We start from the raw sequence: 17,436 nt of genomic DNA, 5'->3' as shown, positions 1-17,436 counted from the left end.
CTCTTTCAAACCTTCAGGGAATGCTTCACAGCATTCTGTAACCTGGCCTTTCCTACGGATGGCTCCCCACACCAAGGTGTGATAGAAACTGTTCTAAAATTTTGAGCAACATGTTACTGGAATACTCAGCCTGAAATTAGAGGCATGCGATTAGAATGTAAATAATGAAAATGCAGTGTGAAACAAAATCGTCTGGGCAAACTTGCATGTGAAGGCATTTGCCACACTGAAGCTCACTGTGTCACAGCCACCAGGCACAGAGAGCCCACTGATGATAAAATGAGTGTATGTAACAGTCATCATGAAGGAATAGGGCATACTTAAGATTTAAGTCTGCCAGAGACAAGATCAAAACACCTGACAAAGAGGGTGATAACTCCTTGCTCCAGACTCAGTGGTAATGTTATTTTCTCTTCTGTATTCACACAATAAAATTTTTTTTACAAAAGAAAAAAAAATTTAAACAAGGCTGGTCACAACACGGAAAGGTAGACATTTGGTCAGTCATTCAGCAAATAGCTACTTTGTTCAGAGGCTTTCTAGGTGCTAAGGACAAAGCGGTACACAGCTTCTAATTTAGTAGGGACAGACCACAGATATGTAAATAAAAATTGCATGCAGTGCTCTGAAGAAAAATTAAAAAGCGTGAAAGAAAACGTTCGTGTGGAAGCTTCTTTAGTTAGAATGGCCTCTCTGAAAAGCTAAGGGTTTTTTTTTTTTCCAATTTATTTATTTTCAGAAAAACATTATTCATTATTTTTTCACCACACCCAGTGCTCCATGCAAGCCGTGCCCTCTATAATACCCACCACCTGGTACCCCAACCTCCCACCCCCTCGCTACTTCAAACCCCTCAGATTGTTAAGGTTTATGCTAAGTAGAAAACTATGAGAAGGAACCACCCCAGCAAAACTCTAGGGATGAAGCACTAGAGGTAGAGAGGAGAAAAAGCAATGGCCCTGCTGGAACGTGCCTGGCCAGGGCCACTGGTGTGGCTGAGGCTTCGGAAGAAGAGGGGCAGCCAGGCAGACAGGTGTAGAATCCTGTGGGACTTTAACACCAGGTAAGGATTTGGGGTTTTCTTTTGAATATACTAGGAGTGTGCAGGGGGGATTTATGAAGAGTAACATCTGAGCTGCATTTTAAAAAGATGTCTGATCTCTGGGAGGAGTGGAGGGATAAGGGAGTAAGACAGAGAGAAAGGAGTAAAAGCAGTGGTGGCAGCTGAAGACTTCCAGTGTTCAGTCAAGAGACACTGGTGGCTTGAACTAGGGTGAAGGGGGGGGGTAAAAATAGAAAAGACTATCAGAAAAAACTGGAATATTTCAGAATTATCCTCTATCGAAGATAGTAACACTTCATGATCATTTAAATTTCTCGCTCCTTAGGAAAATTTTATAACATAGGCGATCAGAGAGGCCATGGAGAAGACCACTGCCAGTTTGTGGACTCGTTTTTAGATGGACGCACAGGACAGCAACTCAGTTCTGACCAGTTACCCACCAAAGAAGGTATGTTTTCTGAGCCTCCTCCTAAGCAAGGGGATTTTTCAAATTAACACAAAAAGAATTCAAGCTAAGGAAAACAATCACTTTAAAAATAATTCTACAGTACTACTGGTCTAATTATCTGACTAGGAAAAAAAAAAAAAAAACGACTTCATGTAAGACCTTAATAGAAGTTTCTCAACTTTCTACCAGTCCTTAAGACTTGATTCCTTAGAGTTAGAGAAATTCCACAGACCTCTACAGACATTCCACTTCAAGAAAACTTCACTTTGCAAAAACAGCTATAGAAGAGTAGTGTTTCCCAACCTTAAATCACTCCTGTATTACCTTATACGTACACAGAGCACACAGCCATTTTTTAATTCCCTTATTATTTGCCACATAAATATAATTAAAGTCAAACAATTCTGGTGAGTAATGAATAACCACTGTAACTTGCTAAAGACATATTAGCACTAAGCTGCTCCATGAGGATTTTAAAAAGACTGAAAATTTAATCCTTAGCCAGGCAGGGCAGTAGAGAATAAACTAAATGTCCATGTTACTCAGCAATCACGGAGAGGTTTCTGCATTATTTGACTAGTCTTTTCAGCAACATGTTTTGTTACAGAGCACTTAAGTCCCCTTTTATTATGGTTGGTGTTTATATCTGTGAACCCAATGAACAGGAAGTTGAAAGTGCTGCCACTCAGGCATTGGATATAAAATATACTGTAAATTGTGTACACTGCCAAAACATTTTACATCTGTAGCAAAAATTTAAATCATTTATTGTAGAGTCCTTGAAGGAAGATTTCACCTAAGTTTAATTATCAGAAATTTAGCATTCCTGCCATTGTAGTAACTAGCCCTTTACTTGGTCAGTTCTTCATAGACCATGCCTAGTCCATACAGTGCAGACTACCGAACATGCTCAATCACACTCAAACCACAAACCAGCTCCCGACCCTGACTCCTGCCCCTTTTCAGCTTTGTCTCCCAGATGCTACCAACCAGCTTATTCCACCTCGTTAAGGCACAGGTCAGAGGAGTTTCAGGCACCCCTCATGTTTAGCTAGCCAGTAAAACCTCAGGGAGACACCAGGCTCTCTGGTATTCTCCATTTTCTAAAATACTTCACTTCACCTACAGTAACATTCAGTCATACAAGGACACCCTTCCATCTGGAAGGGTGCTATTTTAATAGCAGCTATTAAAATAAAATTATTTTCCTTCTTAGGCTATTTCAGAGCAGTTCGTCAGGAACCTGTCCAATTTGGAGAAATAGGTGGTCACACCCAAATCAATTATGTCCAGTGGTATGAATGTGGGACCACAATTCCTGGAAAATGGTAGATGCTACAATCAGAATCAAAAGTGCCTTCTGTTTTATCATGGCAAAAAAATAATTGGAAACAATATTTGTCACATTCATTTAAAGCTGTTATGTTTACTATGTATTAAAGTTTAATAGCAATAGTAGATGTTTATTAGAAATATTGCTGAGAATATTTATCAGGTTTTACAAAATCATTTTAAGAAAACAAGATATTGACATTAACAGAATAACATTTTTAGGGAAGCTGGCTCCCTACTCATGGTATTTTAAGAGATCATTTGTATATTATTTATCACTCTGTTGTAATGATGTTTTGAGATACTTTTATAACAAATTTAACATCAAAAACTAATATACTTTTTAAAAAAATATTTCCTTTTATTCAAGTGTATTCTTCTTACTGGTGAGTTAATGCCATAAATCTCAACTTGGTTTAACTTATTAGATCAAATTATCTTGAGCATTTGCATCTGGGAGGAATAAAGGTCCTAATATTCATGTTTATTTAAACTTTAAATTTTAAGCAATAGCTAAACAGCTTTTCTGAAGCATTTCAGTAGTTAACCATTCATGCCAATATACATTTCTTTAAATCTGTGCAAATTACTAAAAAGCCTGCTTGAATCATTATATTTGATTTCAGCTGCAAACCGAAGAGAATACCTGATCTGTTCAAAATATACATTTTGTTCTTTCTCTACCCATAAATATGCTACAATGTCTGAATGTACTTTGTCAAACTACCCTTTAACCAGGGATTTGTCTTCATACTGTTAATAGAATTCTAATGAAGCTATACGTAGAGACAATGTGAAGTCTGAGCACAAATACCCCTACATTTTACAGGTACTCCTGTTTTTAGACCTCTAGGAATGAATGTATTGGAGAATGTTTTCGTAATTTTGTCTAACTCAACCTGTAATGAAAATCTGAAAAAAAAAAAAAAAAAAGTCCTTCATTTGGGGAGGGACATGGGAATGCTGCATTGTTGCCCTCTTTCTGAAAGGACCTTTCCTCTGCTTACCCTTCAACATGCTTCAAGTTTATCAATGCTACATTTTGTATTTTTCAAGCAAGTATAAACTCTGCAATAAAGAGATGTAGTTTTTTTAAGACTGAGTTCTTCATTTCTGAATGATTCATCTCTATAAGAAACATCTCACAGTTATTCAGGAGCTACCCAAAACCCCCTCGTTAACTGTTGTGTTTATATGTAATGTTAATTTGTCTCCCTCTGAAATCTATTTCAAAGAAGTTTCATCGTTTCAAACCAATTATTATTAAATGCATTTCTTTCAAAGTCAGGACAAAATTTCTTAGAACAAAAAACTCAAGTTAAAATGCCTATACTTCATTCTGAGATCAAACAGCAAAAAGAATTTCTATTTCTTCTTTTTCTCATGGAATTTAGTCATTAACATATACAAGACCACTATTGGATTCAATTATCTTTATTAACCTATCAATGTTACATTTTATACATAATACCTAGTTGTCTTCTCAAAGGGGTCTATTTTAGTACATCATGTTAATAAAAAGCCAAGTTAAGATGGCTAAACTTCAACCTAGCATTTTAATATCCTCCAGACAAGGCAAGCTAGAAAGTCTATCATTTTACACACATCAGAGTAGTGTTCCAAAATAACTAGGCAGCTGCTACACTTTTAAGCAAGGGAAGAAAAAAACTTTTCATTTTGGTCTTTTTGTATTCCAGCAAATTATACTTTCAATTAACAGCAACAATGATATCATAAAAAATGCTCTGCTTTTTAAATTTCTGAACTTCAATACAAATTAAAATAGTAGTATTGGAGTCTTTTGGGAGGCAAATAGCTAGCAGCTACAGTCATCCATGTAGCTGAGCCTCTCTATCGATAACCAGGTCCAGGTTGGGTATAGCCCTGACCAAAGGGCGGGCGGGTGCGTGCATAAGGGTTAGGCCCACTGGGAGGTGGAGTCATAGTACTTCCGGGAGGTGGAGTAAAACCTGGTCTCGGTTGATAGGCCCCGGGTTGGCTTGGAGCCATTCCAGGTTGTGAGGCAGGGGCCACAGTGTAATTGGCAGGCTGAGAAGTTTGGGTAGTGTACGTCTGTGGAGGGTAACTGCCCGCCTGGTACTGCTGTGCTGGTTGAGCAGGCAGCTGCTGAGGCTGGCCAGCAAAGGCAGGAGCCGGCGCCTGGGAAGCTGGTTGCTGGCCATATCCCTGGAACTGCTGAGGTTGTTGGGGTCCAGTCTGCTGACTATAGCCTGCTGAAAAGGCAAAATAAAGTACATATAGATCTTATTTTCTTTTGGTGAAAGGTTTTCCAGAGAATTAGTCTTACTGTTATGGACCAAAAAAGATGAGAAATTTAAACTCATTCCTAAGTATTCATAGAACAAGTAGGGTAATATATAGTCCATCATATAATATTACTTCAAAACCAAGTAGTATCAAAAAAAGGTTATTTCTAAACAATTTTTAAACCCTCTAATCTAAATTGAAACCACTATATATTTCTTCATTACAAATGTTTCTAGACTACATAATCCCTAAGAGCAAATACCTGTTCTACCATAATTCCTAGTGTAGAATAGATGCTCAAATGCTAAATGCAGGAATTAATGTAAAGCTAGTCATTAACCTGGTGTAGAGGGGAGGCCTACTTAACAGCTGTACCAAGTAAAAACACATTGAGACAATGAGTATTTTTAAATGAAGCAATGATGCTACAAATACATCTTATTGTGCTAATGAGATGCTTTTAGGTTCACTCACTCTATAAAAACCAAGCCATTTAAGAATAAACATTACGTACCCACTTTCACAATCCTTAAATTCTTTTAGATTTGGTATCTGATGTTTTGCCTTTATAACTCAGAATTCTGACTTAGTAGTAACAGCATAACACATAAAAAGCACATGATATTGCCCCACAATATCAACATCTATATGCATTATTTACTAGGATTTTTTTTTAATTTTTTTAAAGAACAAGTCTGCTTCACTAAAATCTTTTATCTCTACCATGAAACACACCTGCAGCTACTTGCAATGAAACCTCTCCAATGACTGGAATCCTGTCAGCATTAAATACCAGATACATAAGAAAATAATTAAAATATGTACAACCCTGCATTTAAATAAAAAAAAAAGGATTGAATGAATTTGAGTATATTCTGAACTCACCTTGAACCTGGGTTCAAAATTTACTCATGAAAGAAACCTTTCTGACATAGTCCATGAGTAAAACTGGAAAAGCAGAGGGAAACTGCCAAACCAACAGTGTCAAAAATGGTCCAATGTTACCACCACCACTTACAGTCTCTCCAAGCAGAGTATTTAGTTGACTATTTCCACATCTCCCAATCAAATTCAAGTTAATAGGACTAGTGGGATCAGAAATACAAAGATGATGATTTGAAAACTAAATTTTACTCGAGTGAAGACGCTGACTAAAATCATTAATAACAAGCTTAACTTTTAATAAGTAAATCAAGCATCTAAGGCATTTTACTTACGGTAGCATCCAAATACTGAAGTCAATTCATGATAAAATCTTGAATGTCATACAACTTCTCCTATTCTCTACATTAAAATTTATTTGCTTCATTTTTTTAACTGTAAGTTTTTGAAGAAACAAAACAACTCAGCTTTTACACTGAAAATGTCTATACAAGTTAAGACTCTGAGCAAAATACTGCTGCCATTTCATCCTGGCAGCTGAAATCCAGACTGGCTTTTTAACTGAGGCTGGGAACAACCAAATCCTTAATTATTTCTCAACAGAGGGAATAACTCCTACGGGCCTAATGCCATTTCATTAACAACCTACTACTCTCTGATCATAATGTGGCAGTGCTTCCATTCCTAACCAATTGAAACAAAACATCTGGGAGTAGCGCCTAGGCACCTTGAACTTTCAAAAAAAAGCTCTCCAGGTGATTCTGAAGCACAAAGGGAGTTGAAATCCCCTGGATTAGAATGATGACTAGGTCTTTTCAGCTCTGATATCTATTATTTCTACAAATTTTATAATTTATAACACTCTGACTTTAAAGGACTGCAAACCTAAAATAATCCTAATATCATAATCCAAGCTTAAATTCATCCTACCTATTTTACATAATTAAAAACTAACAGCTATAGGTTAAATCACTCTATAGCAAATACAATCCATATGAAAACTGCTACATGCGCTAAAATATGTCCAAACTTCAATTAAAGATGGAATTTTATGGACTTGTGCAGAAGTCATGACACTTTTTTTGGACAGCCTAAGAGTAAATATTCTAGGTTTTGTGGGCCACACAGTCTCAGCTGCAACTACTCAGCTCTGCCACGACAGAGCAACAGACAGCACAGAAATGAACAGGTGTAGATGTGTTCCAATAAAACTGAATTCACAAAAACTGGTGACATGCCATATTTGGTCCATGACTATAGTTTGCTAATTCCTGCTATCGTTGAACAATAAAACTCTGTAAAACAGAATTTTAGGCAAGATTCAACTTAGATAAATTATTTTTAATTATATGAACTTTTGATACTTAAATCTTTGGCTGTAAAACATGAGTTAAACATAAACTCCCTCTCTGATACAACAAATATAAAGTGATCTGATTTATAATGATTACAGTCAAAGCTACACTAGAGATTTCATATTTAAATATAGATAATCTTCAGTGGACAGAAGGTAAAAGAAAATACCCAGAATGCCTACATTCAATATTCTTAGCTGCCCGGATTACATTTGACACAAGTTTATTTTTTTGGCCTATTTTTGTATTCCCACATACTCCTGGAGATTTAAAAACCTAAGTAGCATAATTTGGTTCTTATTTATTAAGATTGCCTTTTCATGTATGAGGAAAATGTTAATATTTTTACAATACAATGGAATTACATGTGACATACAATGGTTGAAAAAATCTTGCATTTTTGCTGTTCTGAGTCACCCAAGAGGTAAGTAGATCATATCAGTATAAGATAGCTTGTGTTACAAATGTTTTCAAACTAAGTTATTAAAAATCATCTACTGTGACTGTTGACTGAAATGCTAACTTAAATATTAATGCAAAACTTTAAAAATAAACAAATGTATTTCCTCCCACAAAGAAATACTTAACACCTCCTATGACAATGTAAGTCCTACAAATCAAGGAGTTTAGAGGAAAGGATCAAAGTGTAATGAGTACAGAAACAGCTCACAACCAATGAGTCACCTCCCTCTGGACCGCGCTCACCTGAATACTGAATCCCGTACTGCTGTGGCGGCTGAGGCGGCGCCTGCGGGGGCTGGGCCCCGTAGCCGGCCTGCTGCGGGTACTGCTGGTACATCGGACCTAAAAAAGACAAGACAAGGGAAAGAAGTAGGTTTCATTTGGCAGAGAGAAATATTTTTAAAGCACATTTAATGTCTCTCCCTACCCAAACACATAAACACACTCAGCAACAAGACCCAAGGATGTGTCTGTTCCCGCTGAAGCGCTGCAAAACAAAGAACAAACAACTGAACAGACGTAGCTGCTGTGCTGTGGACCGACTGCAGGAAACTCGGCAGCAGCAGCATGGTCACTCAAAAATTCCAGAAAAACAAAAGCTTTCAAACCCCACTGCCAACAGACAGGTACTGCTTATGTTCTGTAAAAATCAACCAAGTCAAAAATCAAGAAATAAAAATCTGAGGAAAGGAACAAATACAATTGATAGCTTCTACATCTCTCCCTAAACACTGTATTTATTCTAAAGGTTTGAACCTTTGTTACAATATGAACAGACTCTGGTAACAAGGAACTATGAGACATCTTTCATGGCCGACCTCAAAGACACCTGCAGCATCTGACAACAGTGTGCTTTTCCATCATCTGAACGTCCTCGCCCATCATGTGAAATCTGATAAAGTCTGAATGTTCCCTCACTGTACACTTATTGAGCATGGCCGACCTGTTTAAGACTGGGGATGTATACTGGAAAATGAGAGTCCTGTTTGGGGGTCAGGTGATCACAGTTCCTACAGAAAAACCTCTGGACACTGTTACCACTTGTGTGCTTTCTGAACAACCAAGGATTTATTGGTCTACATCTTTCTCATCTCTACTACTTTATTCTTGTCCTGACAGTGGATTCAGCTAGATCTAATACCTAGACTAGCAATAAAACTTGCATTCTAATAGCTAGCTAATATTTAAATCTTCAATTATACACTGGCTAATTCTTTCATAAATATTCAAACTACCTGCTGTTAATTAAAAGATTATGCATAGATAGCCTATTTCTGGCAGAAAGGGACAAGTGAAAAAGTCCCATTATCTTAGTGCCACCACTCAAACTGAGGAACCACAGGCAGCTAGCACTCACAGCCTGAAATCAAGGGACAGAGCTCACTCTACTGGGCTCCCCACTCAGCCCTACGTACTGCGGCACTGAATGAGATATGCCCATATTTATAGCCAGCTTTTTTCCTAGCAAGCAGTTGTCTGCTTTTTATGATAGAAATAAAATCTACTTAAATATATATATATATATATATATTTAAGTAGATTTATTGTTGTATTTGGGAAAAGAATAGTTAAGTGTGTGTGTATGCATATATATATAAATATATATATTTGTATATATATAAATATGTATTTGTATATATATAAATATATATGCATATACACACACACACTTAACTATAAAGTGTGTGTGTGTGTGTATATGCATATATATTTATATATATACAAATACATATTTATATATATACAAATATATATATTTATATATATACAAATACATATTTATATATATACAAATATATATATTTATATATATATGCATACACACACACTTAACTATTCTTTTCCCAAATAAAACAATAAAAAAACTGACAGAAGTTTCTTAAATGCTTTCCTAATGGTTTAAGACCTACAGAGAGCACAAAAGGTCGCACAGGAGTTAACTACCTTGGAAGATACCACTTTAATGCTAGATTGTAGTTCATAACTAAATTTCAGAACAAAAGTAATCAGAATCTGGTACAGAAATATAATCAAAAGGGAAAAATATATACAACAGTATGATAATAGGTTCTAATTCTGAGAAACCAAAATGATTACCTCTACAGTACAAAAATGAGGAAAGAACAGAACAGGTAATAAGTACATGGCGGTGGGGATAGTAAACCTTACTAGCAATCCCTATTGCAGGTATAGAAAAATTAAGCAATTTACCTGGGGTCAATGAAGCTAACATGAACCCTCACTGGAATGCAGGCAAAATTCTACAGCTTTAGTTCAAAAGAAGTTCTGTATACATTATCTCATTTAATATAAATATTAACTTAAGTATCATCAAAAAAGCTGAGATTAAGGCTACATGTAATAGGCTGTTGTCATTAGTGATTTTACAGCCTAATTGTTTTCCTCAATAAAAACTGACAGGTAATACTAACTATTCTTAATGCAAGCACATATTCTATTTTTTTCCTAAGCTCCTATAAACCCATTACGAAAATGCCACCTCTGGGGTTAAAGGTTCCAGGTTTATTACTATCTCTTTTATTTACGTCATTCAAGTCCAAAACAGACACTGTCACAATATGCTAAAAGTGTAATTAAGAAGTCTGTGTTTACGGAGGACACTGGGAGAAGGAGATGAGAAGTGAGTAGGGGGAATCGGAAGGGGAGATGAACCATGAGAGCCTATGGACTCTGAGAAACAAACTGAGGGTTTTGGAGGGGGGGGTAGATTGGGTGAGCCTGGTGGTGGGTATTAAGGAGGGCATGTATTGCATGGAACACTGGGTGTGGTGCATAAACAATGAATCTTGGAACACTGAAAAAAATAAATCGATAAGATTACAAAAAAAAAAGTCTGTTGAGTTGTAAAAACAGAGGAATAACTTCACATACTCATAAAAAGAGAGCTAAGGAAAAGAGAAGAGAACTAAGGGATAGATTATTAAGTGAAAAAGCAAGGTAGAGACAGTTTAGAGTAAGTTGTGTTTTGAGTAATATATACGTGTGTGTGTGTGTGTGTGTGTGTGTGTGTGTATGTTTTATGAATTATATTTTCAGGAAGAATCACTAGAATAAAGTAAACATAATAAAAACTACTACCTAAGGGAAGAAAGAGATTAGGGTGAAGCAGAGTCTTTGTGACACTCCTGGAACTGCATTTTGTTACGCAGAGTGGTACCAGCCTCTGGGATTAGCCCCTGCCCATCAGAGCACTCGCACAAGACTCCTGCCCATGTATCCTTTTCATTTTTAGAAATGCAAGATTAACTTCAGAATACAAAAAGAGGGGTGGGAGGTTGGGGTACCAGGTGGTGGGTATTATAGAGGGCACGGCTTGCATGGAGCATTGGGTGTGGTGAAAAAATAATGAATACTGTTTTTCTGAAAATAAATAAATTGGAAAAAAAAAAAAAGAATACAAAAAGAGCAAAGAATAAGCCATAAACCTATGAGCATTCACTGCCCTGTGTAATCTCCTCCTCGCACTCAATAGGGCTGACCTGCACACTAACAGAATATTGCAGAAATCATGACATTTCTGAGGACAGGTCATAAAAGACAGCTACCCTAACTCTCTCTTGCTCATTCATTTACTCTCTGGTGGAAAGCACCGTGGCATGAGGTCACTTAAGCAGCCTAGGAGAGGTCCCTGTAAGGAACTGAAGCCTCCTGATGACTATGTGAAAGAGTCATCTTAGAAGTAAGTGCATCCTCTAGCTCAGAGTAAGCTTCTGAGGACTGCAATCTCAGGAGACTTGGGAGACAAACCAAGCTGTTCCCAGATCCCTGACTCTTTCAAACTACATGAGATAATAAATAAATGTTTGTAGTTTGAAGCATCTGTTTTGGGATAAATTGTTACATAGCAACAGATAATTAAAATACATAGTTTTTAACTTTGGAAACATGTAGCGGTGACAGCTCCTGGAAAATAAAAGACACATACTCAAATGAAAAGTGTAAATCTAGTTATATTCCTGATGTGAACAAGCCATCGCTGTAATGGGTAATTATGAGAGAATTAAGGAAATTCAAATACAGACTACTATGTAATGACATTAAGAATCACTTCATTTTGTTAGATGAATTAGCACAGTTGTTATGTTAAAAGAAAGGCTTATCAGTACACATGCATACTGAAACAGTTGAGTGAAATAAGGTGTAGGACTTGATTTAAAATACCCCAGCAAGTTAAAAAAGGAGGGCAGGGCAAGAAGGATAGATGAAAAAAGAAATCCAAAACATTGATAAGTGTTGAGGCTGCATGATGGATGCACAAGTTCATTATTTTAGTTCCACTTCTGTTTAGGTTTCAAAATTTATGTAATAATCGTGATTTTAAAAGACTCTTCAGGTCATATTATCTTGTCACAGGATTTTACATATTTTAATTATATCCTTTTCACCTTTTTGGTTTGTCAAACAGCAATACCTCCTGGTCTCTGATGATTTTTTTAATGCTCTTCTCTGTGTCCTCAACACTTACTTCCATGTTTATGGCAACTACTCAACTGCACATAGTTTTCCAGTAACAGAGGTACCTGCTTTATATGAGAAAGGATAATAATGTCCGCTTTGTTTCTTTTCATGATGCTCAACATTCTGTTAAATCTTTTTAATCAAACATATTAACACTTAAATCCTTGGGCGGAGGGGAAGTTACAATTCCAAGATCCTTTTTATGGTATTTAAGTAAAATAATTCAGATTTGTTTTTAGATTATTTCGTACTCTATTCTACAGAGATTGTTATGTTAACCTATTATTAGCAATAGATTTTTGGTAAATATTCTATTCAAATTCTAACCAGTAGCTGATCTAACTGGTGATGATGTCAGGGACTCACTATATACCAGATGTCAAAAAGTATTCATTAAAATAGTATATAATTTATCCTGTAAGTAACTGACCTCTTAACCTAGAGCTGTGCTATCCAATACAACAGGCAGCAGCCACATATGGCCATTAAGCACCAAAATGCAGCTAGTCTTAACTTAACATACTGTATGGGTTTTTGAAGTGTTTCTAAGTGGTGTCACACCCTAGATTTCCAATGTGCAGTACAAAAAATAGGATGTAAAACATTAATTTAAACTTAAAAAAAAATTAAAAACTTCTTAATAATGATGACATGTTGATACACCAGATACTGCATTAAGTAAAATGTATAATTAACATTAGTTTTAGCTTTTTAAAAACTTTCTTAAATGTGATAAATTAAAAAAAAGTACTTATGACTTCCACTGTATTTCTTCTGGACAGCACTGCTCTATAGATTCACCTCCCGAAAGCTACCGACTGACGTCACCTACTAATAACTGTACAATTTTTATAGTGTATGTTTTTATAGTGTATGTTAAACTAAAAAAAAAAAAAAAAAACAGTTTCAGCAAGGCACACAGTTAATGCCATCCTAAAGGAATTCAGTGCATAGCAAACAGTGTTAACTTGATGCTTCCAGAAAAAGGAACCTGGTTGCTAGAGATCAGAGGTGGCATAGACAATATTTAAAATTTCACTGTTCAACCTCTTATATTTTAAAATTTTTACCTATTTGAAAATAATTTTTAATTAAGATAAACAATAAAATAATGTGAGACATTAAGAGAGAGCATTAAATCTCATTCCTTTATAAGTGAATAAGCAAACATTATTTGGTACAACTATCCTTCCAACTGTCATTCTGCAATAGTATATTCCACTTAAGATGGGATTAAAAAAAAAAAAAAAGAAACAATGTCAGTTCACCTGAAGTGAGGACATATTAAGATTAAAGTTCTTAGAAAAAATATTTATAATTCCAAGCCCCTTTTTATGGAATTTAAGTAACAACTTAAGTCCCATCATATCCAAACTCTGCTTTGCCTCCGCTTCAGCCTACATCTGCTTCAGTTCCATTTATTCCGGTTTGGGCAGTTTCACCTTAATACAAAATGAAAACTATAAACTTGGTTGAGAAGAGGCTGAAGCAGTAAGACATTCCTCCCACTTACCAGCAAACTGCCACCTGCTAGACCCTAAGCCTAGAATTCATCCAGCAGGACGACTCTAAAATATAGCCACAGAATGATTAGGACTCTATTACGAAAGTGCTCGTTCATTTTAGACTATAAATTTTTTTTTTAAATATGATTGATAAACTCGGTCACTTATTTCTGATGCTAAAAAAACACTATACCACCACTGGTCCCTTTATAAAAGTTAAAGCACCACCTGGTGTTTGTTTTAAAGTAGAACGTATATAGTTTTTAAACTTCAGTGCCTGCTGTACTGAGCTTGTGGCCTCTCAATCCCCTTCAACCATGGTAATGAGCCTTTTACCTGTTTAAATAGTGAGCTTTCAACTATATTTCAATCGGCACTAGAGACATTCTTTTAGTACCACTAGTTTTGTCTAATTTTCCTAATTGACAGTAAGAGAACATTAAAACCCAGAGAGACTGAATTGTTCATCCAAGGACATATCATTTAGAAAAAACAAGTTTGATTTAAAATACACTGCTTTTTTTTTTTTCCACAAAAGTCATATTGCTAATAGCACAAAAATTTAAAGGGCTATTTATCTTACAAAAGAACTACACTTAAGTTATGCTCTACCCCTATTTTCAAAATCTTTCCAATTATAAAAATAATAAACATGCAAGAAGGGAAGGGATAAAGAAATAAAACAGCACCGTAAGTATTAGGCAAAATGAAATGCCATGTCAGTGGGTCACCTCTGGCCCCCTGGTTACCACTGACTGGTGACTGGTAGGACTCCTTCCTGATCTTCTGCCATGTATTTATATTCACATAAGCACCTTTTCGGGTTTTTTTTTCTTTTCAATAATCAGAAGCATACTGACTTTTAACCCAAAAGCATTCCATATCAGTAAATCAAAAATTTTTACAATCATACTCATAGCACGAATACTTATGTAAGCTCTTTACCATCACCGACAAGGCTGCCATAAACATCTCTGCACATTTACCTCCCCAAAGAGGTGCTCTTATTTCTATTTTACCTTCATTCTGACCTGCTTGTGTCTGAGCTCCTGTATACGGGGGCTGCTGTGGCTGAACTCCTGGCGGGTGAGCTGCAGAGGAGGAGGAAGCAATGCTGTCGGGTGTTCCTGAACGGTCTTCTGCAGGAGCACTGGGTGGCCCTAAACGGTCATGACAAGCCAGTTTAGTTTCTAATACAAGACCTTTCGGCAGCAAGCTCAATTAATAAGTTTGCTTGAAAGATACCAAAAATGGAAAGTACTAGAGAATAAGCATAACCACAAGTGCCGCTTTTTACAGTGTATGTGTGTATACTTTGCTTTTTCCTTTGCTCCACTCTCTTAAGAATCCAAAACTACAACTGGAAACCCTTCCCTCTAAAGTGTAGAGTATTACATTCCTAAATCCTGAACTCCCCCTGCAAAAATCAAAACTCATCTCTGCAATACCACTATCCTCTACCTCATGCCATCTAATTTATTTTGTAGATCAACCAAAAGTATTTCATTCTTCAGTGGGTCTCCATTGCCCATAATCCAGTTCAACCCTCCAGTTTGGTATTCAAGGGTCCAAACATTATATCTCACAATTCCTCCTCCTATAAGCCTCCTTCAGCTGAAACTAATCTATTCCCAAGTCCCACAGTATATTTTTTTCTCCGTCCATGTATTACTGTTCCCTACACTCTCATTTTCATGTTCTCTAAATTCAATGTTCTTTAAATCGCAGGTACTTACTCCAGTAAGCCTTCTTAACCCATGAATACTTTTTTCCACTTGTGAACTTCCATAAAGTATACTTTTATTATGACCCTTACAACTTCTACTTTGTATCTGTGAATAATTCCCATCTTTCCCTTAGGTTATACAAGCTCTTTGAGCCAGGCTCCTTTCTGATTCTTTTTGTCTGTCTTTCAAAGACTACCTCTCAAATTCCTGGAGTCACTCAAATTCTTCTCAAGTAATGAACAAAGAAGTAAATGGAAAAAGTTAGCTACAGCTCCAATCCTGTGACAAAGACGACACTCCAAAGACAACTACAGATAATGTTTACTCCTGTAAGTTCTCTCTATTGGGTAATACAGAAGAGTGGTTAAAAGCTCAGACTATGGAGCCAGACTGCCTAGGTTCAAATGCCAGTGTTGCCACTTAGTAGCTCTCAGATTCTAGACACACCATCTCTTTCTGTGCCTCAGTTTCCTCATCTGTACAAAGAAATAACCCACTTCTACTTCATTAAGGATCAGGAGCTAACAAGTGCTTATAGCAAATATTTATGAAAGTGATTATATCCTAAGAGCTTATGAAAGTGATGACCATTTAGTAAGTTCCCCATAGGGACTTGTTATTACTAGCTAAGTTCCCTGAGAGTAAACCTCTATCCTCTGCACTGGTAGATCCCAGAATTTAGCACTGTATTAGGCAATTGTGTAGCTGGCCAATGGTAGTCCAGGTACTGATGAGAACTGAACTAGGTGAACAAACTGGTAATGCAAGAGAAACTGATGGGTTACCAGAGTAAAATGGCCAAGCGCTCATGTTACTGATATTTACATAATGTACATACACACATCTAGTCTCCTACAAAAGACACTGCATTACTGACCTGAAACAGTACGTTATTTTGATCCCTCTTTTCTCTCTTGTATGTAACCTATTAATTAATGCTGCCCATCCTATCTTTACAATATTCTATTCCTCCTTCCCATGTCCTCATTCACTAGGACAGTCAAGCTTTTCACAACAGCAGACGTGAATAATCAGAAAGCATCCTGGCATTTTCTATGTGCACAGTTTTTCTTACTTCAACATCCATGGCTACTAGAAAAATGTCCTTCAAATAACGTCAATCATATTAATCATGTTATTCTGGTATGGCATATACTATATTCTAATCAAAATTTTAAGCCTGACTATATATACAAAGTTGCTCTAAAAATTTCAGTTGCTCTAAAAAGTGTTTTTCAGATGTATCACTTGTGTGATGTCTTCATTCACAAAGAACATACCTCATATACACATTTTTCTTTCCAGAATTTCACATAATTCCCTTTAGTGAATAGTCACATAAAAGTCTCAAAGAAAAATAAAATTAATAGACTGAATCCTATATTTCCAATTACTAATAATGGCAAAGTAAATGGTCAGAGGTAACAACAAAAGCCCTAGACAAAACAGAAGAAAACAACTATTTGAAATCACTGGAAGTCAACCAAATGTCAGCAGAAACCAGAAAAGTTTACCCCTGGTGGAATTACAGTGACTAAGAATTGTAAGCTCTGACCTCTGCAGCCCCAACAGCAGAAAGCCAGAGTGTCAACTTCATGGCTGGCCAACTAGCTAGAAATTTGAGGGGAAAAATCCCTGGATTAAAAGTGCCACCAAAGGAATGAGACCTACAAACTACATATAAGCTCTGCCTAAAATCCTCAGCAGGCCACAAAATTCAGAGGTGGACACATAAGAGGGTTCAGGGAAAAAAGCAGCACCAAGAGTTAAAAGGGCTGAGCAGAGATGTTAGCTGCTAGATTCCATGGGGACAAAGAATGAGTAGTTTGAATCCAAACGAGTTAACTCCTTGCCAGAGCGACGTAATAAAAAATCAGTCACTAAAACATATTAACCATCATGTCCAGTTTTCAAT

General features: G+C 36.4%; 2 protein-coding genes across 31 annotated transcripts in view; one reads left to right on the top strand and one right to left on the bottom strand.

The window, feature by feature from the left end:
• The window catches only part of LOC122908449 (ABI family member 3 binding protein), a 250,542-nt gene extending 247,499 nt beyond the window's left edge, over positions 1 to 3,043 (top strand). For all 25 annotated transcript variants that reach the window (XM_044251252.1, XM_044251253.1, XM_044251244.1 and 22 more), the window contains 2 exons: positions 1,389 to 1,511; positions 2,728 to 3,043. In XM_044251252.1, coding sequence (XP_044107187.1) covers positions 1,389 to 1,511; positions 2,728 to 2,843 — 239 coding nt within the window. In that variant the 3' untranslated portion in view covers positions 2,844 to 3,043. The remainder of the gene's footprint in view (positions 1 to 1,388; positions 1,512 to 2,727) is intronic.
• Positions 3,044 to 4,261: 1,218 nt separating this feature from the next.
• Positions 4,262 to 17,436, bottom strand: part of TFG (trafficking from ER to golgi regulator) — a 33,188-nt gene continuing 20,013 nt past the window's right edge. The window contains exons 6-9 of one of the 6 annotated variants that reach the window (XM_044251260.1): positions 14,814 to 14,954; positions 8,054 to 8,152; positions 5,847 to 5,887; positions 4,993 to 5,077 (exon numbers count right to left, since the gene is read on the bottom strand). In XM_044251260.1, the coding sequence (XP_044107195.1) occupies positions 5,853 to 5,887; positions 8,054 to 8,152; positions 14,814 to 14,954 (275 nt within the window). In that variant the 3' untranslated portion in view covers positions 4,993 to 5,077; positions 5,847 to 5,852. Of the gene's footprint in view, positions 5,078 to 5,846; positions 5,888 to 8,053; positions 8,153 to 14,813; positions 14,955 to 17,436 lie in introns of all 6 variants that reach the window. The other 5 variants (XM_044251262.1, XM_044251261.1, XM_044251258.1 and 2 more) reach the window with 5 other exon arrangements.

The sequence above is a fragment of the Neovison vison genome, chromosome 6 (genome assembly GCF_020171115.1).
Source record: "Neovison vison isolate M4711 chromosome 6, ASM_NN_V1, whole genome shotgun sequence".
Taxonomy (NCBI): Eukaryota; Metazoa; Chordata; class Mammalia; order Carnivora; family Mustelidae; genus Neogale; species Neogale vison.
Note: the sequence above shows the minus strand (reverse complement) of the source record. Positions and strands in the feature narration are given on the sequence as shown.